We start from the raw sequence: 21,341 nt of genomic DNA, 5'->3' as shown, positions 1-21,341 counted from the left end.
AGGGGTAACTCACTCTACCACCTTGTGTTTAACTCGGTGTTTAACACTTCAAAAACACTTCCACGAGAATTTTCTATTAATTTTGGCACCACTTCCATGACTGTTTACATTCGCGTAGGGCGTAGCGGCATATGCGCTAAGGAAAACGTTTATGGCATTGGGGATTATTTCCGACATGCCCATAGACCATCTTCTCGGATAGTCTCAGTTCGATTGAGGCTATTCGGTCGATGAAACAAGGTAGGCACTCATCTTATTTCCTTTCAAAGGTAAGGGAGCAGATGAGTTTGCTGGTCGAAAGATCATATATGATTACCTTTGTATGGGTCCCCTCACATTGCTCAATCCCAGGCAATGAGAAGGCAGACTCTCTCGCAAAACAAGGCACGCACAACAAGGCGAGATTTATGATAGAAGAATTTCACATGATGAATTTTTCCCATTAGTACGTCAGAGTTCTCTTGTAAGTTGGCAAAACGATTTGACAAGTAATTCTCTTGGGCGCTGGTTACATTCCATTATTCCAAATGTTTCTTCGAGAGCGTGGTTCAAAGGTCTGGACGTAAGTCGGGGATTCATTCGTGTGATGTCAAGACTTATGTCCAACCACTATTCGCTAGACGCAGAATAAACCTCGTAGACAGCAATATATGTAGGTGCAGAAACGGTTATGATGACATCGATCACGCAGTTTGGTATTGCCCGGGTAATGACGTCTCCAGAGCACGACTGTTGGATACCCTTGTGGCCCAAGGTAGACAACCCTTCCGTGAAGTAAGAGATGTATTGGGAACCCGTGATCTTCCCTACATGCAGGCGATCTACGACTTCCTTTGTTTGTCTGATGTTAGAGTTTGATGTGACCATCCCTTGCTTTCCAAACAATTTCCAGCCATTGTGTCCCAGTCTTATTATCCTTCTGTTTCTGTGCTCAGTCAGGATTTGGTCAACCGTCCGAAAAATCTGAAGGAGGCTTCCTACCTAGCTCCTTCCAATCGAAATTGTTACCCATTAACCTCGAGCCCGCCACGAGTAATTGGTACCCAATACTAACATAGAATTAATGCTGTTTAAAATGTAAATTCAAGCATTACTGATATTTGGCTCCGCAAAGTGTCACACACGACTGAGCCTAGTAAATAAATGAACTAGTTAAAAAAAAATAAACATTTATATAAGTGTATGATGATACACAAGTGGTCTAAGGAAGAATATTTACTATCCCAGCTCCCGATTGTCCAAGACCGTTCCCCATTGTTATAGGTAAGTTATATAACTGCCGACTAGAATGGGATACGTTATTCGTTGGCTTGAGACCAATAGGCTAGTCAAGTAGTGAGCCAATTTCAAATCGATAGTTTCCACCGGTTGGTACAACCCTTATAAAAGTTAAATGGTTATTTTTCTTAACGACGTGTTCAGGGTATCATCCAAACCATTTGTGGAATAGTCCAATCATTTGGGTTATCGTTCGGGTATGGTATTTTTTATTAGGGAAAGTCCACCATGTATCCTGCACAGTCTGACGTATGCTAATTGGATTTTACCATAGGACTAAGGAGCTACAGAGTCACCATCATCGCCAATAAACAACTACGATCGCCGGGGGACTTACCCCCTGTTTTCGACTCAAAAATGAAATGCGGGAATTTCAGGCATAACATTTGAAAACGGCACAAAAGCCATTACCGCGTACTCGAGAAAATTGCGATTGAAGTTTGGAAATTTTTATTTAAATCTCTATTTAAATTTAAACAGCTAAACAAAAATAAAAATAACGCAATAAACATCAAAACAAACTTATTTTTAACAATTGTATATGAGATATCATAAAGGTTTTCTTTTTCTAGCTCGAATGTTGAGTTTTGGTTTCTATGCCCCTACCTATAAATGTTTTAACATACGCCCTTGAATTTAGGTCAATTACTTTTTGTTTTGTGTTGGTAGTTTGTTTATAGGCCCGTGATTTGATGCCCTTTGCTAAGTGTAAATAGTTTACAATTCCTTTGATATTTTTGCTTGATTAGCTGTAGACTGAACAATTTTATGTATTTTATAATCAGTTTGAATTGATTTCAATGCGGAGCAGTATTGATCAGTTCACGAAGATTTGCCGCACTCTTCTCTCACCCGTAAGTTTTGACAGTTTTGGGTGGTTTGTTTTGGCTCCCATTCGTTGCTATCTCTTTTACTCATAAGCAAAATGATAGGGAGCAAAAAGTGAGGTTAGGGACCGTGCACTGATCTATACAACTTAGTTAATAACAGAATAGGGTTTTGCTGAACAATAATATTCATGGTAACAAAAATGGCTATGTATGCATTTCATAGCAATATTGATGTGAATAAGTATTGAATTTAATTTATTTTGCAAAATAATGCACCTTACAGATAAACATCCCCTTGAGCTTCCACTGATGAAAAAGGCTGCTAAAGCATGATCTGAAATCAATTCAAAGTACTTATGGTTTCAAAGAAAGAAGAGTTAGTAAAATACAGTGGATCAATCTCTGGACTCGAGGCCACTATGAAACTGTCCTGTGATGCATTATTTTGGCCTGGGATTACCTATCGATCAAACTTGTCAACTGATCTGACATGGGATTTAGCAGACCAACGTTTGCAAAAACTTTGTGCCAAATTAACAGCCACAACCATCAAATATCCAGGTAATCTTTTTACAACCTCAAGCTGGTTCTGAGCGAGATCGATCTGGGAGGAAAGAAGTAGTCCGTTTACCGTTCAAAGCGAAGGAGCTCATGTCTCCGACAACAACAGCCGTCATCAGATTAGTCCAGCCTCAAATTGTATATTTGCACAACGAAGTGCAGTTTACTAGTGAGCAGTTTGCATTGGTTCGAGGATTCCAGAATGCCGTTTCAAACAACCAACAAGCTAACGATAAATTTGACTCAGCAGAGAAAATCACTGGGAAGTTAATGAAGAATACGTTCAAGTTTTGAGATAAGAATAAAATTATATGAATGCTGTATTTCCCTTACATTAGGAAAATTAACCTCGTTTATTTATGCCAAATGGTCCAATATCATTAATGAAAGCCCCCTTTATTTACGCGAGAGGATCCAAAGAAAAGGATTAATTGTTCACGCAGTTTATGTTCTCCAATTCTTCGTCGTAATATAAATCTGCCTCAAAATGGTCGACTGCCTCTGCTTTTGCCTTCCTTCCACGCTGCTTCGGGACCAGCTGCTTCAAGAAAAGCTCGTAGTAAGCTTTATTTTTCACATACTTCAGCAGCTTCCGGAGATCTTCTAGTTTGGCTTGTGGTAAAGGTAATGGAGACAGTATAATCGGTCCCGGAAGTGGTGGTACCCCTGCCGTTTTTGATTGAAACACGAAGGATGAATACGATGATTCATTGACGTCATATTTATAGAAAACAGTTCTTGGCGATGATGTGCGGTATTGGAAGCTCATAACCTGTTTGAATTTGAATGTTTCACCGTTTATGTTTGCAGTGGGTTTAGTGTAATGCATTTCGAGGTCCTTGAGCCCCAAGAAATCCGATAGCTCCATTTCAATAACACTGAACGGCACTTTTCGGCGTATACCAGCGATAAATACCGCCCAATCGTGAGGCGTTTCTATATCAATAGCAGCTACTTTTTTCGCCTTTTCGATACTTGCATGGACACAGTCGACTTCCATGTGACTATGTCCAGTGCACATGAAATTATGCGTTATTGTGAGCTCTCGATTTGCATTGACACATTCGTCAATGAAGAATGTGAACATCATGCACACCGTTATGTTAAGGTTTTGACCGCCACATCTGTCTGAGTAATATTGCAACCGTGTTACTTCTTTCTTAGTACTTCGCAGATCTTTAAGAAGGCATGATGCTATCTCCTGAGATCCCCTACGGGCCTTGCTTTCATCCCAGATGTAACAAGTTGCCTGATTCAAACCATCACTTGTTTCGAATGTGGTTAAGTTAAGTGTATACAGTTGACGAGAATAATATGACTGTCCGCATTTTAAATGCGGAGTTGCAAGCACCTTCTGCAAATCAAAAGTCACAGTTCGCACAGTGGATGAGTTCTTTGCGTCGGCAATATCTTGTCGCTTCGATGCATAGACTCGTGTGGCTACTTCATGGTGAGCTTCTTGTGATTTTTTCACGATATCTCGTTCAAAATCGTCACAGGCTATCTGCAACTTCATTCTAAGCTCGTCACATTCGCCACACGTGTCTGTCTTCGGTTTTCTGAATGAAAAATTGAAAGTTTTGAAGACACTGCGATACGTGTTATAATGCACTTGTGGGATATTGGACTCAATGCACACTTGCTTGTACAGATCATACATTTTCATAATTGTAAGATCGCCAGATAAATACAATTTAGTTGACTTTTCGCGTGTATAGTGTGAATCATAAGCTGGAAACGACAAAATATGAGCTTTGATCATATCTAGCTGCGTTTCTGTGATTCGGTTCGGATTGCGATTCTTCATTCTCAGATCATCTGGGCATATTCCGGCATTCTTGATAACTTTGGAGGCAAGCCATCTTATTTTCTTATCACCCACATCGAACGTACTAAGGACAGGGATGTAAACCGTTGACGTTTTTTACTACACTCGCTTCGTTGCCGTGCGCGACAGTCTGTTTGTATTCGTACTCTCATGCTCTACCGTCGTCTCTCTTACACAACACAAACGGTAGAACAACATTCGAGCAAAAAGAAAATTTTCAAATAACTTTCATATGACATGTGGGATTTCGTTCTAATTCCTCAATTTGGTGTAAATTAAACCATTTCTAATCAGAAATATTATTACTAGGACATCGTTGCTTGCTATTTTCAGAATTCACACAAGCACAACATCAGCAGCTCTTGTTATGAGAAAAACTAAAATACATACATTCGTGACGGTCTTCGACAACAGTGTCGTATGACAGAGCCTATCAAATGACATTTTAGTTTGGTACTGTAATTTGATAGCTTGTTTTGCAACTGTCGCAAGCAAAGGCAGTCGAATATCACAGAAAATGTGTCGACTACTGTGACCGCTTACAAGACTGACTAAGGAACATTTGCTTACAAACTCTCTGTTTCCCGTTTAGTGCAGGCATCTCATACACGTTAGTGTATACTCGTTTAGAATTCAAAACCTTGAAAGAATAGAAAATATAAGGTAAAAACATAATTTTAAGAGATTGAGAAATACCAAAATGGACTCTTGAGGCCATTACAGGGTAAACATACCCAGTTGATTGAGCAAACGAGGTATTTTCACGAGATAAGATATCGAGAAAGTTATAAAATCGTCGTACTCTTTTAGATACATGTATCGTCGGTCACATGTTCTTTTTCCATAAATGCTGTTCAGTATTTTTCAAGAAAAGTTGGTTTTAAAGTTCACCTCCCACTCATATACAATTGGAAAATTTAAAAATCTGTACATGAAAACCAAGCCGTTTTTTATGTGGTAATACGGCTTTCAAAAGCTAACGTTTGGTAGATACAAGATTTAACACGAACGACGAAATTTATTGTTATAACCAGTTAAAATAATAACTTACTCTGCTTCTGCACACCGGTCTCACTGCAACGTGACTGATGAGAAACTGATTTTGTCCCGATGATTTTAGTTTTAGAAAATTAGACAAAATCTGTTTACGTAGTTTGTCGTTGTACTTTAAGAAGCATTTCAATCGAACGCATCCACATGCCTGTTTTACTCTTCGTGCTGGACCTACTGTACCATCCATCCGAGTGTATTTCAAGCCTCTTTCCTTTCTGTTCCGGCGAATTTTCCATGCAGCGATTTTTGTTTGTTTGCGTTTAGCATTAAACTTGACTAGCTCGCCGGCTTCATCGGACGCTTCAACATGATTTTCAGAAAATGTTGCAATGGTTGAAAGTGGACGGCGTGGTAATTCCAGAAGTTTCCCTTTGCGGCAAACTATAAAGTTATTCTTCATAAGTGATTTTTTCAAGGATAGGGCATAGAACAAATCTTACCAAGGTAGGTTTAATGATATATTATGGAAGAAAAAAGTATAAATGACTCTCCAAAATATATTATTACCAAAAACCAATATCAACTACATTTATAAGTGAATATAAAACTTACCAAGCGTCTCATTCTCGTCATCAGATTCTTGGTTATGTTTGATGTTGTTTTCCTTAGTATTATTGTTCTCGTCTAAGATCTCTTTGTCCGATTCACTGTCGCTCATAATAGATTGCAAGTGGAAAGGCTGAAAATATTCCATAAGGGAATGCTCCGTGAGGCCTTCCACGTCAGCATTCTCTTCAAATTCTTCGTCCTCAGCCTCGTCATCAATTAATTCAAACATTGGGTCTACAAGATTTTGAATATCCTGCGCGTGATTCTCGTTTAGCGAAGTGGTCAATTTTCTCATGGTCATAGGAGCACCTGGTGATGGATTCTTCTGACATTGTATTATGCATCCAACGTTGGATTCGTCAGCTGTCGAACATTCGGTGGGCGGTTCTTGAACTTTCGAAGCATCCTCGGTCTCCTCATTAATTAAGGCAATCATTGGGTCTACAGAATTTTGAATACCCTGTGCTAGATTCTCGTTTAACGAAGCGGTAAATTTTCTTATTGGAGCATCTCGTAATGGATTCTTCCGGTATTGGATTCCACATCCAACGTTGGTTTCGTCCGCTGACGAACATCCGACGAGTGATTCTTTGGCATCCGGAGCGGATTCAATGAAACCAGGTTTCTGAGCTACCTGCGTGCAGTTCCATGAACTGACAGGATTGAAGGTTGAATTTTGTCGCTTCATTGCTAAATCAATCGGCACGTTCTTCTCCACCCGTCGAGGCACTGTTAAATCGACAGGTTGGTCGATGATCAGCTCAATCATGGGGGACGGTTCCGGTAATGTATGCTCCGATTGTATGCTTACCGTGGATGAAAGATCCAACGGACCAGAGTTGGTTAAATCCAGTGGTTCATTTTCGAAACTTCTTTTCCGGCTTGTGTCGGGGGTCGAAGTAGGGCAGCGGAATGATACATTATTATAATCTAGCATCTGCGTTTCGTCTGTTTTCACAATAACATATGCAGCTACAGATGGTACTCTGGATACAGAGCTGGATGCCGTCAGTTCTGACGCTCCTGTAAGTAGATAAATATTATTTTAAAATTGAACATCATTGCCGTCTATGCCAAAGCTGCGATGTGATTTTCTGTGCATTTTGTTGTTCAAATGCCAAGCCTCCACCGAGGAGCATGTTCCATAGGAATACAATAATTTTATAAAACTATAATCGAACACTTTGTAATGACACGACTATCAAAAAAGAAAAAGACTAAGTCAAATTGTGTTGAGTAAATCCGTGATAATATTATGGATTCACCAGGAAACGGACAAGAAGGAGACACTATAAAAGAACGTCAGAATGACCACCAATATCTAGGCAGCGCACATAAATGTAAAAAAAACACTCACTTAACAACAGTTCAATGCCAGAAAGATTCATGTTTGCGTGGTACGGGAAATTCTTTAAATGATTTGTTTTGTTGCTGTGTCACTTCGACGACTGTGACAAACAATCATCTCTAACAGCTGAGGGCGTAAAAACCATCATGTGTCAAACATGACACAGAATGCTTTTGCGACTTTTGCTGAAGCAAAGGGCGTATTGTGCAATTGGGGGCAATTGCTTTTATGCCATTATTGATTTTTTTGTTTAATCTGATTTATTATCATTTTTTAGGGAAGCAGATTAATACGGTAAATAGTTCAATAAATTATCAATACAAGGTTAGCATAAACTCATTTATGTTGTTTTGGTTTTTAAGCCGTTTTCAAATGTTACGCCTGATTTTATCCATACATGGGTATTTTGTTATTACCGTGCATGGATATGATTGAAATCGCTTGCACCCACCGTGTCATTTCACAGAAATATTCTGAATCCCCTGGCAACACTGGCATCACACGTGCTGTCATTCGATAATAAGAGGTTTGTAAACATAACAAAACTTGACGTCAGTCAGTCAGTTCAAATTCGCGAGTCGCGACCGCATCGTTACGGCTGAGTGGTAGAAAATAGTGATTTCGGACATTGACCGACGTTAGAAATCTACCAGCAGCTAAGTTGCCCTGCGTTTAGGTACCGTAAGTGTAAATAAAAAGCCATGTCAATTACGGAGAAAGACCTGTACCGGGATACTCCCGTGCGATATCTCGGTAAGTTAGACGCTAGAATTGGGCTAATAGGATGGATGGCGCCAAAAGCCTTCTGCGGTCTGATGTGTTACATCACATTGCATGATAATCACTGTGATTGCTGTTTTCTTATAAATTGATTAAATCAATAATTATTTGTCTCGAACGTCACACGTGATGGCAAATCGCGATCAATAATTGCAGGTTACGCAAACGAAATCGGCGAAGCATTCCGACCGGTGGTCAAGAAAATATTCGTACATGCCAGCTATGCCGTTGCGGTGGGGTACGTGCTGGCCGATACGGCGGACAAATCTCGGAAGCAGTATGCGGTGAGTGATCTCAGAATGTTTTTCTTTATTTTGTCGGGGGTTTATTTCTAGTTCAATCCTAGAAACCGGAAGTCCTTGGTGGAGGGGCACGTGGAGCAGCAATCGCATCTGGTGACACTTTGCTATGGCAAATGTTTGCCTCGGTTATCATTCCGGGCTTCACGATCAATCGGTAATCTTATTGTCTTATTTAAATCAAGTTAAACTGACTGTTGTACCTATCTTTTAGCATTTGCTGGCTCTCTAAGAAGGTTCTCTCGAAGAATAAGGTAAAAGGTCCCCTCGGAAAATGGGCTCCAACTGTATTAGGTCTGCTAGCTATTCCGTTCATCATTCATCCCATTGATAACGGAGTGGACCTGGTGATGGATGAAACCTATCGAAAATATGTGAAATAATATCACCAAAACCATGACGCTTATTATTGTTTGCCAAACATTTGACGATTAGTTAGGTTTTGTTGTTTGATCGTCTTTATAGATTTCCTGCAATTTTGCTTTCGTACAGCGGTACCTACGTATTCTCGAACGCAATGACACCGTGTCGTCGGTATAGGGTAGTAAATGAACTAAGAGACAGTATCTTTAAATTACAATAATCGCAGAAATGGCTCGAAATAGAACCAACGATAGTTTTAGAAAAATATATCGTTGAGTTGTAAGCTTCTATGATACGAAGTGACACGCAGTTGAAAAATAGGAACAATTTTTCAAGAAGACGGGTTAAACTTTGGTGCTCAAATTACTCTGTACTAGAACAATAAAATCGTTAACTAAATGTTTAGAAGCAGTGTTATCAATTTCTTCGAAATTCCTTAAATTACTGCAGTTATTGTGAGTTGTGAACAAACGGCGGTGAAATTTTTATTTGTCAAATCGTATACACTTAACACACCAAACAATCACTAGGAGTCATAAAAAAAGGCAAATTGTGCTTAACATCAATTCATTCGTAGAACGGCAAGGTCGAGATTTTTCTCGTGCGATTTGCGGTCTTCCTGCGCAGTCTGAAGGCGTTCTCCACCCAACCCGTTATCTGCTGAACTCGAGAACTGATCAGTACTTTCAACTGCTTCGGCAGATTCCGGACCTGATTTACCTCGTTTTGATCGTTGTCGGCAAAGTGCACGTGATGTTGTTGCGTCACTTTTTGCGGAATCTGAAACTGGGAAAAAAACCGTGAAGAAGTATTAAGCAAGAATTGATTTCGGAAGCGTTGTTCGACTTTTGTTACCACGTTGTTGTAGACAGTGTTGAACTGTCGATCGCGAACCGGTGCCTCTTGATTGGTGCGATGTTGAATTTCTTTGCGCTTCGCAAACAGTGGTCGAAGTGTTACGAAGTAAAACACTTCGGCTACTGAAATAAGCGAAAAACCCATGAATAGTCCCAAAAGGCCGCCGATGTTGGACAGGAAGTCGGTGAAACCGATCAGCTCGCCTTTGGTGAAACTCCTGAAGTACATCTCCGAGAAGAAGATGTACACCAGGGCGATGTTTTCTCTGGAAGCGATTGCAGACTTTCTTAAAGTTCCTATGTGAGATCGAACGGTCTTACCTAGCATACGATTCGTTGACATCCAGTAGACTTTCGCGAACTTTGAATCTACCAACGCACAGATCGGCCGTTGAAAGATCCATTGTGTAGGCAATCTCCGAACATCCCGGCAAGCAACTGCAGATCAACGTAGTGTTCGCCGTAAGTGCAATCGATGATCGAATTTTCTCATAACATGCAGCATCGCCCTTACTGCAGATTTTAGTGTCCTCCTTCAACTTTGGCATGTAGTAGAGTACGCAACCACAGTTTTCCTGAATCAAACGCGCTTCGCATTCCATTTCGCAGTTGTTTCTGGAATATGTCCGGAAGTACGAAAGATTCGCCTCGTTGGCAAACACACACTGTCTTTGCGCTTGGGATGCCTTCCGGATCAGATAGGATGCATCGCTTAGTATAGGGGTAACGATGATCCGATTTTCCGTCCCGACTTGGATGTAGTGAGCGAACTCAGCCATTTTGGGTGTTTCCATCGGATTGTGCAGCATCAGCTTGAAACCGTACGAACTGGTCGATGAGCAAAAGTACTCCTGAACGTTGGCGTCCAGAACAACTGTAAGACCCATATTGGCGCCGGTTCCGGCGATGGCCCTCGGGAATGTCACGTTGGTCTGTTCCCCCACAAATCCTCCCTCCGGTGTCCATTCGATTGGTTGGAAAGGATTATCCGGCATATCGCCTTGTACCGCCGCGATATCTTTGTTCCATAGTAGAAAGGCCTGATCAACGCTGTTGAACGTGCAGCACAGGCCTTCGTCGGTCAATACCGATCGGAACATGTGTTCGCATTTGTGAACCTTCTGGGCATAGCGGCACGCTTTCACCATTACGCGACATGGTTGGGTTACGTGAAATAACATTGTACGCACCGTGGACCATTTACCTTCGTAGTTGGTCAGATTGTATTCGCCATCCAGGGAGCAGATACTGTTCAGGACTGCTTCCTCGACAGAGTTGTGCTCTATTACTTCGGCTGCCGATCGAGTGGCTTGATTCATGTTGCAAATGGTGACGGCCGGAAAAGAAATTTCCTTGATGTGGGTCGCTGTCGGGCTTAGGCCGATGATGATTGGCGATGATTGCCATTTCTGGTAGACGTTGGTGATGAAGTATATCGACAAGGCCGCTACCAGGATGAATGAGATGGAGAAGAAAGATCTGCGGAAGACACGGTTGGAAGTTACATGAAATCGACAGTGGCTTAATAGTGGAACTAAACCTTTCCATAATGGAGAGACTGATTGTTCCTACATACTTCAGCCCGTGGATGGTGGTATTCAAGCAGTATTCTCGGAAATTCTCGGTGAATGACAGCTTGGGAGATTTGCCTATGGGTTAGAAGGAGTGTTGAAACGAGTTGCGTATCATGATAAGTATCAGGAAATGAATTACTTTTACCAAATTGAAGCAATCTGGACGATGGTCCGTTGAATGTTTTTCGAAACAGTCGCTCATTGGGGATCCTCATCGTAGATGCTAAAACGAAAAAAATGCCCGAGCAGAAAACGAAATCAAAGTGAAAACTTATCTTTATTAAAATGAGTTATTAATATGTTTATTTCTATATAATGAAAATACAAATAGGAAAGATCTTAATTTGTAAGCATTTGCATATTTGAATTATAACAAAACCCAAGTAACCAGAGTACTGCGTAGTAGGCTGCGCGTGTGACCGAACTTGACGTTCGTTTTTTCTTCTCAGAGTTGTTTATGTCTATTTGGTTATTAATCCGCTTAACATTTTAAACGTTGACCAAAAACGCGATTATCCGTTTCAAAAGGAATAAAATTCTATTCCCAAGGGATACTGGCTGTACGGCATGCTGCTGTACTGACTGTGATTGCCGATGACATACGGTTTCGAAAACGAAGAGGAACCTAGGTATTCCATTGTTCATCGTATTCGCGTCAAGAAATTGCAAGTCACTGGACTTCCCAACTAACAATTTTCACAATGTAAACGCTTTACTCATTTCATTTTTACAGCCTTAAGCTGTATTCAAACGTTATACGATATGATGCAACCTTTAATCAACCTCTATATAAGCAAATCTGGCGAACTTAGTCAGCCACTTATGGCTGTTGGGACGGTTGGAACAAGCTCTTATTGCATTTCCATTTACGCTTCTATACAGCTGTTATCCTGCTGTTTAGTTGTGTGCGAACTTGAAAGGCGCTTATTCAACCTTATCCATCAACCACTACACAGCTTGTTTTTTTTGTTGGCACCAGGAATAGTGTTACTGCTATGACGGATGCCTGGGGCACTCCAGTTTCCTCGGGGAACGGATCCGAGCGAGTGTTCCCGACAGTCACCTGGAAGGTACGATCAAGGAGGAAATTCCGTACAAAATGTGTGATGTGACCTTCCAGGCCCCAGCCGATGAGCTGCCATGTCCTGTTGAACGCCTTTGAAATATCAACTCCGCATGGTGACCGTTGTCCTGGGCTTCTTTAAGTACTTTCCGGAGGGCTGCAAAGTAAGTGGAGGAGCCGTGTCCTTGCCTGAACGCATACTGCCGTTCGTCGGGGAGGCCGTTTGACTCCAGGAACTGCTTAAGACGACGATTTACCATTCTCTCCATCGCTTTTGCCGCGCAGCAAGTGAGCGCAATCGGCCTAAAGGAGGAGGCTTCTTCACTAGCCGTGTTGTTCTTCGGAATGGGTTGAATCCAGGAAATCCATCCAGCTAGATCGCTTTGCGTCACGGATCACATGTCTACACGAGAGATGGCGTCCTCTGTAAAACTTCAGCGCTTCCTTCCTTCCAGGGTCGTCTAAGGCAAGACGCTTAAGCCGGGGTAAAGCTTTGCGTCGCGCTTTCACCGCACATTTGGTATCCTCGTTCCACCAACGTAGGGCTTTTCGCCGCTCAGCTACGCTACCCATCCTTGGGATAGATAATGCTGCAGCTTCGTAGAGTACTTCCGTGAAGCTCGAGATGTCGTTCGGATCGCGTTGCTGAAGGAGAGCGTCGGATTTCACTTTCAGCTATTTTCAAAACATGGTACGATAAAAGAAGCTATTATCTAGCATGCAGGGTATCAAAATCAACGATTCAGATAAAGATAATGTCATTCTCCTTTTGTTAACACTTATGATCAGTACAAACCCAAAAATCACAACGGACGGTTTTGGCAGCGATTATGCGTTTATCATTTGTATTACAGATCATGATCATATGCAACAGCGAATAATCTTCAATCATCATCATCAACTGTCGACACTGAAAATTCCCCATATAAGTCAATAAAATTCAAATACCCTATAATATCAGCATTTTCGAAACGGGGATGACGTATAAAGATCGAAAATCGATGTTCGCCGCCATTTTGAAATCTAAGATGGTGGCGGTCGATTTCAGAATAACTGTCAAATACCCTACAATATTGGCATTTGTGGAACTGGGATGATGTATAGAGTTCGAAAATTGATGTCCGCCGCCATTTGTAAATCCAAGATGGTGGCCATGAAATTTGATGTCTGCCGCCATTGGTTTTAGAAAAAAAACTGTACTCTACAATATGGGTATTTTTTGAACGTTATCCCCGTTCCAAATTAGATTTAGATGTCTAAATGTAAAGGGCGAACACGAAATTATTGCGACACCGAGAATGTCATGCCAATTTTCTTATAATGTTTAGAATCAAACCAAAATTTTAGGGTAGTTTTATACATATATTTACTTCAAAAATCAAAAGAAAAGTTAATCGATGGAGCCTTGAGTGTAAAATTGAACGCATTTTTGCTTGATGCCCTCCATCAAAGTCTTTACAGTGTCATCCGGTACCAGTTTCTCAGTTTTTTTTTTCCATTTTCTTAACATGTCCTTCTCGTCTTTGACTGTCTTCTTGCTCTTCCGAAGTTCCCGCTTCATTATTGCCCAGTACTGCTCCACCGGGCGCATCTCCGGACAGTTTGGCGGATTCATGTCCTTTGGAACAAAATGGACAGAATTGGCCTCATACCACTCCAGGACACTTTTAGAATAGTTGCATGATGCCAAATCTGGCCAAAATAGCGGAGCTTCGTCGTGCTGCTGCAAGAACGGCAAAAGGCGCTTCTCGAGGCACTCAGATTTGTAGATCTCGCCATTTACTGTGCCCTTTGTCACGAAAGGCTCACTCCTCAGTCCGCAAGAGCAGATATTTGGAGGCGAACTTCGACATTTTCTTCTTCTTAAATTTGTCGTCCACATCGCACTTGCTCTTGCCGGTGAAAAACTCCAACCCCGGAATTTGCTTAAAATCGGCTTTTATATACGTTTCGTCGTCCATCACACAGCAGCCATATTTTGTCAGCATCTTCTCGTAGAGCTTCCGTGCCCGAGTTTTAGCTGTCGATTGTTGCCGCTCATCGCGGTTTGGGAAGTTCTGTACCTTGTATGTATGTAGTCCAGCTCTCTTCTTTGCATTCTGGACGTAGCTCTGCGACATGCCGATCTTTTTAGCCAAATCACGGCTTGAGACGTTGGGATTTGCTTTAATCATCCGCTTCACCTTTCCCTCCGTCTTTTTGTTCTCCGGTCCCGGTTTTCTTCCAGCTCCTTTGCCGTGGTCCAACGTCAACCGCTCCTGGAACCGCTTCAACACTCTGGAGACGGTTGAATGGTGAATGTTCAACATTTTTCCCAACTGCCGGTGCGACAGGTCAGGAAATTCCAGGTGTTTGGAAAGAATTTGTTCTCTCAACTCGCGTTGGTTCACCTCCATTTTCGTTGAATCGAAAAACACGACTTCGAGTTTGACAGCATGTACACAATACACATCAATGAGAAAGTATGCAAAATTTGGTTGATTTTTACCCAATGGTAAAAAAGTTATGCCCTGTTGAATGTGTCGCAATAATTTCGTGTTCGCCCTTTAAGAAGAGAATCTAAGATGGTGATTTCTTAAAAACTATCAAATACAATACAAATATGTGTATTTTTTTAACCGAAATGACGTGTAGATGTCGAAAATGGATGTCTGCTACCATTTTGACTTCTTTATTTGACAGTTTTTTTTTTATTTAACCCAAGGCCGCCTTATTGGATTTCAAAATGGCAGCGGACCTCAATTTTGGACATCTACAAGTCATCCCGGTTCCAAAAATACCCGCATTTTAGGGTATTTGAAAGTTATTCTGAAACCGATGGTCTCATGCTCGATTCCAAAATGGCGACGGACATCGATTTTCAACATCTTCATGTCATCATCTCGATTCCAAAAATATCCATTTTGACTTCCAGAACAACTTTGCCGAATACAGAAAGCTCCTAGAGTTCGGCCGTCAGTGGATTATCGTTTTTGATGCTGATCATCGTTAGTAGCATCGGTATATGTATAGGATTTTCTTGATTCCCTGCATCCTGTTGAACGCCTTTGAAATATCAAGGGAGACTAACTCCGCATGGTGACCGTTGTCCTGGGCTTCTTTAAGTACTTTCCGGAGGGCTGCAAAGTAAGTGGAGGAGCCGTGTCCTTGCCTGAACGCATACTGCCGTTCGTCGGGGAGGCCGTTTGACTCCAGGAACTGCTTAAGACGACGATTTACCATTCTCTCCATCGCTTTTGCCGCGCAGCAAGTGAGCGCAATCGGCCTAAAGGAGGAGGCTTCTTCACTAGCCGTGTTGTTCTTCGGAATGGGTTGAATCCAGGAAATCCATCCAGCTAGATCGCTTTGCGTCACGGATCACATGTCTACACGAGAGATGGCGTCCTCTGTAAAACTTCAGCGCTTCCTTCCTTCCAGGGTCGTCTAAGGCAAGACGCTTAAGCCGGGGTAAAGCTTTGCGTCGCGCTTTCACCGCACATTTGGTATCCTCGTTCCACCAACGTAGGGCTTTTCGCCGCTCAGCTACGCTACCCATCCTTGGGATAGATAATGCTGCAGCTTCGTAGAGTACTTCCGTGAAGCTCGAGATGTCGTTCGGATCGCGTTGCTGAAGGAGAGCGTCGGATTTCACTTTCAGCTATTTTCAAAACATGGTACGATAAAAGAAGCTATTATCTAGCATGCAGGGTATCAAAATCAACGATTCAGATAAAGATAATGTCATTCTCCTTTTGTTAACACTTATGATCAGTACAAACCCAAAAATCACAACGGACGGTTTTGGCAGCGATTATGCGTTTATCATTTGTATTACAGATCATGATCATATGCAACAGCGAATAATCTTCAATCATCATCATCAACTGTCGACACTGAAAATTCCCCATATAAGTCAATAAAATTCAAATACCCTATAATATCAGCATTTTCGAAACGGGGATGACGTATAAAGATCGAAAATCGATGTTCGCCGCCATTTTGAAATCTAAGATGGTGGCGGTCGATTTCAGAATAACTGTCAAATACCCTACAATATTGGCATTTGTGGAACTGGGATGATGTATAGAGTTCGAAAATTGATGTCCGCCGCCATTTGTAAATCCAAGATGGTGGCCATGAAATTTGATGTCTGCCGCCATTGGTTTTAGAAAAAAAACTGTACTCTACAATATGGGTATTTTTTGAACGTTATCCCCGTTCCAAATTAGATTTAGATGTCTAAATGTAAAGGGCGAACACGAAATTATTGCGACACCGAGAATGTCATGCCAATTTTCTTATAATGTTTAGAATCAAACCAAAATTTTAGGGTAGTTTTATACATATATTTACTTCAAAAATCAAAAGAAAAGTTAATCGATGGAGCCTTGAGTGTAAAATTGAACGCATTTTTGCTTGATGCCCTCCATCAAAGTCTTTACAGTGTCATCCGGTACCAGTTTCTCAGTTTTTTTTTTCCATTTTCTTAACATGTCCTTCTCGTCTTTGACTGTCTTCTTGCTCTTCCGAAGTTCCCGCTTCATTATTGCCCAGTACTGCTCCACCGGGCGCATCTCCGGACAGTTTGGCGGATTCATGTCCTTTGGAACAAAATGGACAGAATTGGCCTCATACCACTCCAGGACACTTTTAGAATAGTTGCATGATGCCAAATCTGGCCAAAATAGCGGAGCTTCGTCGTGCTGCTGCAAGAACGGCAAAAGGCGCTTCTCGAGGCACTCAGATTTGTAGATCTCGCCATTTACTGTGCCCTTTGTCACGAAAGGCTCACTCCTCAGTCCGCAAGAGCAGATATTTGGAGGCGAACTTCGACATTTTCTTCTTCTTAAATTTGTCGTCCACATCGCACTTGCTCTTGCCGGTGAAAAACTCCAACCCCGGAATTTGCTTAAAATCGGCTTTTATATACGTTTCGTCGTCCATCACACAGCAGCCATATTTTGTCAGCATCTTCTCGTAGAGCTTCCGTGCCCGAGTTTTAGCTGTCGATTGTTGCCGCTCATCGCGGTTTGGGAAGTTCTGTACCTTGTATGTATGTAGTCCAGCTCTCTTCTTTGCATTCTGGACGTAGCTCTGCGACATGCCGATCTTTTTAGCCAAATCACGGCTTGAGACGTTGGGATTTGCTTTAATCATCCGCTTCACCTTTCCCTCCGTCTTTTTGTTCTCCGGTCCCGGTTTTCTTCCAGCTCCTTTGCCGTGGTCCAACGTCAACCGCTCCTGGAACCGCTTCAACACTCTGGAGACGGTTGAATGGTGAATGTTCAACATTTTTCCCAACTGCCGGTGCGACAGGTCAGGAAATTCCAGGTGTTTGGAAAGAATTTGTTCTCTCAACTCGCGTTGGTTCACCTCCATTTTCGTTGAATCGAAAAACACGACTTCGAGTTTGACAGCATGTACACAATACACATCAATGAGAAAGTATGCAAAATTTGGTTGATTTTTACCCAATGGTAAAAAAGTTATGCCCTGTTGAATGTGTCGCAATAATTTCGTGTTCGCCCTTTAAGAAGAGAATCTAAGATGGTGATTTCTTAAAAACTATCAAATACAATACAAATATGTGTATTTTTTTAACCGAAATGACGTGTAGATGTCGAAAATGGATGTCTGCTACCATTTTGACTTCTTTATTTGACAGTTTTTTTTTTATTTAACCCAAGGCCGCCTTATTGGATTTCAAAATGGCAGCGGACCTCAATTTTGGACATCTACAAGTCATCCCGGTTCCAAAAATACCCGCATTTTAGGGTATTTGAAAGTTATTCTGAAACCGATGGTCTCATGCTCGATTCCAAAATGGCGACGGACATCGATTTTCAACATCTTCATGTCATCATCTCGATTCCAAAAATATCCATTTTGACTTCCAGAACAACTTTGCCGAATACAGAAAGCTCCTAGAGTTCGGCCGTCAGTGGATTATCGTTTTTGATGCTGATCATCGTTAGTAGCATCGGTATATGTATAGGATTTTCTTGATTCCCTGCATCTAATACGGAAAGCACGTCAAGCGGTTTTGTAGCCAAGTTATTAACGAAAGAAAGTCGACGAAGAGAATCGATCAATGCTACTTAGCACCTAATGTATTGTTCGAATCGATAGTTTTTCGAAGGGCCTACACGGCAAATGAACCTAACTCATATTTGAATCCCGTTCACTCAAATTCGCAAAAACGTAGGTCACTCATAGAATGAGTAAATGTTTACTCAAATATGAGTAAATGTCACTCATATATGAGTAAATGTCACTCAAATATGAGTGACATTTACTCATATTTGATAAAAAAATTATTCATTCTACGAGTGACCTACCCTTTTGCGAATTTGAGTGAACGGTATTCAAATATGAGTCAGTTTTATTCGTTTACTCAATTTGGGGTACCCTACTTTTGACTGATATGAGTAGATCCTACTCAAATTTGTGTAATTTAGGAATAGTGTATGTACCGCTTCGACCAGTCCTTTCACACATAGATTAACAGTTTTGCCTGCGGAATTTTTCAGTGGAATGAATGGATAAGAAACGATCCGCTATGTTTCACGAAATTTGACATTTACTTATGGGGTTTTCCTATAGGAGTGAACAGATGCAGAGTCGTCGTCAACGCGAATGGTTTCACCAGTACCAAAACAAAGTTATCGAATAAAGTTCGTAGGCCATAATTAGGAACACGTCTCAAGATTACGTCCCTAATGTTCGGTCCACAGTTATAAAGCGCAACAAGTTTTAAATCTTTCAAATTTACAAAAAGAGTGAAAAGTGTGATATTACTATTGTGTATTATTGAATGAGTCATTTACTTGATAGGCCGAAGTGAGGGGCTAGGCTGACACTACATTCCGTAACCCTATCTCGAAACATGATGTTTCCAAGGGATAATCAACTTTGCACACTGTGCCAAAATACAGCACGGCACACTGTTCGACACGATAGGGCACACTTTGACTAGTACGACACAAACGATATAATATAAAATGGCATCACTGTTGAGAGTGTTGACGGTTTACCAATCGTTGCTAAGGTTGATTACTCGGTTGAATACTTTGTTTACTCAAAAGTGAATTTGTTGTCATATATAAAACTGCTAAAACAACGATTCAATCAAGAATTTTAAGTATTTTTAGTAAGTATTCTCTGAACCGTGAATCTCTTTAAATCTAGCAAAACTCAGTCCGTCTCATCCGATTCGCAGCAAAATTCCCTGTGGCTCGTGATTTCATTCAGAACAGCTTCTATTCGGGATTGACTTCAATCTAGAGGGTCTTGCCGATACGGCAGTCAAGACGTCTGAAACTGGTTACCTCCAGCGACCGACGGTTAGTCAAATGCTACCTCCCATCACAATAAGTTACAGCAACTTGTTTATGACTGAAATAAGTCGTATATAAGTTTCTACATTTGATTTGTGACAAGCGTGCTACTAGGGCTATGATGCAAACTGGTTGGAACTCGTAATCATGAAAATCAATAACAAACCTGGAGACAATGAACATCAGTTTATACATGTTCGCAGTCATTGGTCTCAATTAATACGGTGGACATCCCTATAAAATCCACAGGACTTTATAGGGATGTCCATATAATTTTGAATAAAGTCCCAGCACTGCTGGGGGAAGTCCCGATCCTCAGTCTTGGGAAAAATGTGTTTTGATTGAATAATCACCGGTTTCCAGTGCGGAAATTGTTCCTACACAAGTTTAATAATCAACATATAAAGTGAAATTATCGTAATAAAGTGCTAACACACCCAAAAATGAACCAAGCCGAAGTAGCCAAGCTGATGTCACAGCTGAAGGTTGCGATCCGGCCCCGTCATCGCAACTTGAAAAACATCGACGGACCAGAAGGGCGGCTCGACAAGCTTCGCAAAACCGTGACGGCGCTGATCAAACACGAACGGATCGAGCTGAACTACCAGCGAGCGGATGAAGCGCGGGGCTACACCGAGCGGCTGATCTCCGATGCCATCCGGTACGGGGATTGCCACAAGACGACGATGGAAATGGCCGACTATTGGCTGACGGAGAAGCAGCTGGTGCACAAGCTATTCAAGGTGCTGGCGCCCAGGTTCGAAGAGTACAAAGTGTCCGCCACGCGGATGTACAAGGCACCGAAAGAATATCCAGGCTGGTATCGGAAGCGCGCGGTACTGGAGCTGCGGGGGAATCCGTATCCTTCGCTGGTGCAGAATTTGTACCAGAATCGGAATTTACTGCACAATGTTTTGCTGGACGAGGCGCGCAAGGATTTCCGCAAGGAAAAGTACGCGGAAATTGCGGCGCAGATTGGCGGTACGATGGAGACTCACTCATCACATTGGAACAACCAGATAAGTACACTTGCTTTTTATTTTATTCTACACATATATCCCAATCATTTTATAACTAAATACGTGCCAGAATAAAAAGTTTTTTTTTATTCTGGAAGTGAGAATACACTTGTGTATTTTTGCGGGGCTTATTGTATCATAAAATGACCTCAGAATGTACGTGCAGAAACAGGCATTCTTGAAATGGGTCGTTTGATGTACGATAGAGCTGTCACCTTCCATCTCCAGGGCTAAAAATATTTGCACATTCGACATACAGAAAATGCAGATAAGTTTCGTCCATAAAAACTCTGCCGGTACAGAGGGCGATGGATTGTACTCACACACTCACACACACAGCACTGCTGGGGGAAGTCCCCACATTAACCCCACATATTCCATCAGACCTGGATCGGAGTACGATTGCCTTAGTGCAATAGTATAGGATTTATAGGAACGGATCATTGCAGTTAAAAATGCAATTACATTCTATTCCACGAGTCCGACATCAAGCATATCCTCTTCACGAGATCCGGTAATTTTGCTGATGCATCTCTGTCATCATCTTTCTGTTGAACTAGCTCGTATCAAGGGACCCCAGAACGATGGGTGGTCTACCGATCGGTCAACTGTAAGGCCTTGCT

At 41.7% G+C, this 21,341-nt stretch overlaps 3 protein-coding genes across 3 annotated transcripts; 2 read left to right on the top strand and 1 right to left on the bottom strand.

Moving 5' to 3' along the window:
• The first annotated feature begins 8,025 nt into the window (after positions 1-8,025).
• Positions 8,026-9,289, top strand: LOC135699665 (mitochondrial fission process protein 1). Its single transcript, XM_065219958.1, has 4 exons — positions 8,026-8,200; positions 8,384-8,511; positions 8,574-8,683; positions 8,741-9,289. Exons 1-4 carry the CDS (start codon positions 8,149-8,151, stop codon positions 8,907-8,909), a joined length of 459 nt encoding a protein of 152 aa, XP_065076030.1. The 5' UTR covers positions 8,026-8,148; the 3' UTR covers positions 8,910-9,289.
• A 167-nt stretch (positions 9,290-9,456) lies between these two features.
• ppk12 (pickpocket 12) lies at positions 9,457-11,535 on the bottom strand. The gene is made up of 5 exons (XM_065219957.1): positions 11,460-11,535; positions 11,287-11,395; positions 10,068-11,225; positions 9,745-10,012; positions 9,457-9,675 (listed from the first exon to the last, which is right to left on the bottom strand). Exons 1-5 carry the CDS (start codon positions 11,533-11,535, stop codon positions 9,457-9,459), a joined length of 1,830 nt encoding a protein of 609 aa, XP_065076029.1.
• Positions 11,536-20,142: 8,607 nt separating this feature from the next.
• LOC135699663 (large ribosomal subunit protein bL17m-like) lies at positions 20,143-20,834 on the top strand. The gene has a single exon (XM_065219955.1). The coding sequence runs from the start codon at positions 20,143-20,145 to the stop codon at positions 20,791-20,793; it is 651 nt and encodes a 216-aa protein (XP_065076027.1). The 3' UTR covers positions 20,794-20,834.
• The last annotated feature ends 507 nt before the right edge of the window (positions 20,835-21,341 follow it).

Source organism: Ochlerotatus camptorhynchus, unplaced genomic scaffold (genome assembly GCF_037179485.1).
Source record: "Ochlerotatus camptorhynchus isolate MF236.1 unplaced genomic scaffold, CSIRO-AGI_Acam_v1.1 ptg000114l, whole genome shotgun sequence".
Lineage (NCBI taxonomy): Eukaryota > Metazoa > Arthropoda > Insecta > Diptera > Culicidae > Ochlerotatus > Ochlerotatus camptorhynchus.
The sequence above is the reverse complement of the archived record's forward strand: the minus strand, read 5'-3'. Positions and strand labels throughout refer to the sequence as shown.

What these genes read in the sequence shown, in the direction of transcription:
- ppk12 (XM_065219957.1), bottom strand. Translation starts at nt 11,535, where the DNA reads ATGAGGATCCCCAATGAGCGACTGTTTCGAAAAACATTCAACGGACCA. An exon ending in ATTGCTTCAATTTGGTAAAA is followed by an intron (nt 11,396 to 11,459) that starts GTAATTCATTTC and finishes TCTAACCCATAG; the next exon opens with GCAAATCTCCCAAGCTGTCA. An exon ending in AGTCTCTCCATTATGGAAAG is followed by an intron (nt 11,226 to 11,286) that starts GTTTAGTTCCAC and finishes TGTCTTCCGCAG; the next exon opens with ATCTTTCTTCTCCATCTCAT.
- LOC135699665 (XM_065219958.1), top strand. Translation starts at nt 8,149, where the DNA reads ATGTCAATTACGGAGAAAGACCTGTACCGGGATACTCCCGTGCGATAT. An exon ending in TACTCCCGTGCGATATCTCG is followed by an intron (nt 8,201 to 8,383) that starts GTAAGTTAGACG and finishes CAATAATTGCAG; the next exon opens with GTTACGCAAACGAAATCGGC. An exon ending in CCGGGCTTCACGATCAATCG is followed by an intron (nt 8,684 to 8,740) that starts GTAATCTTATTG and finishes CCTATCTTTTAG; the next exon opens with CATTTGCTGGCTCTCTAAGA.
- LOC135699663 (XM_065219955.1), top strand. Translation starts at nt 20,143, where the DNA reads ATGAACCAAGCCGAAGTAGCCAAGCTGATGTCACAGCTGAAGGTTGCG.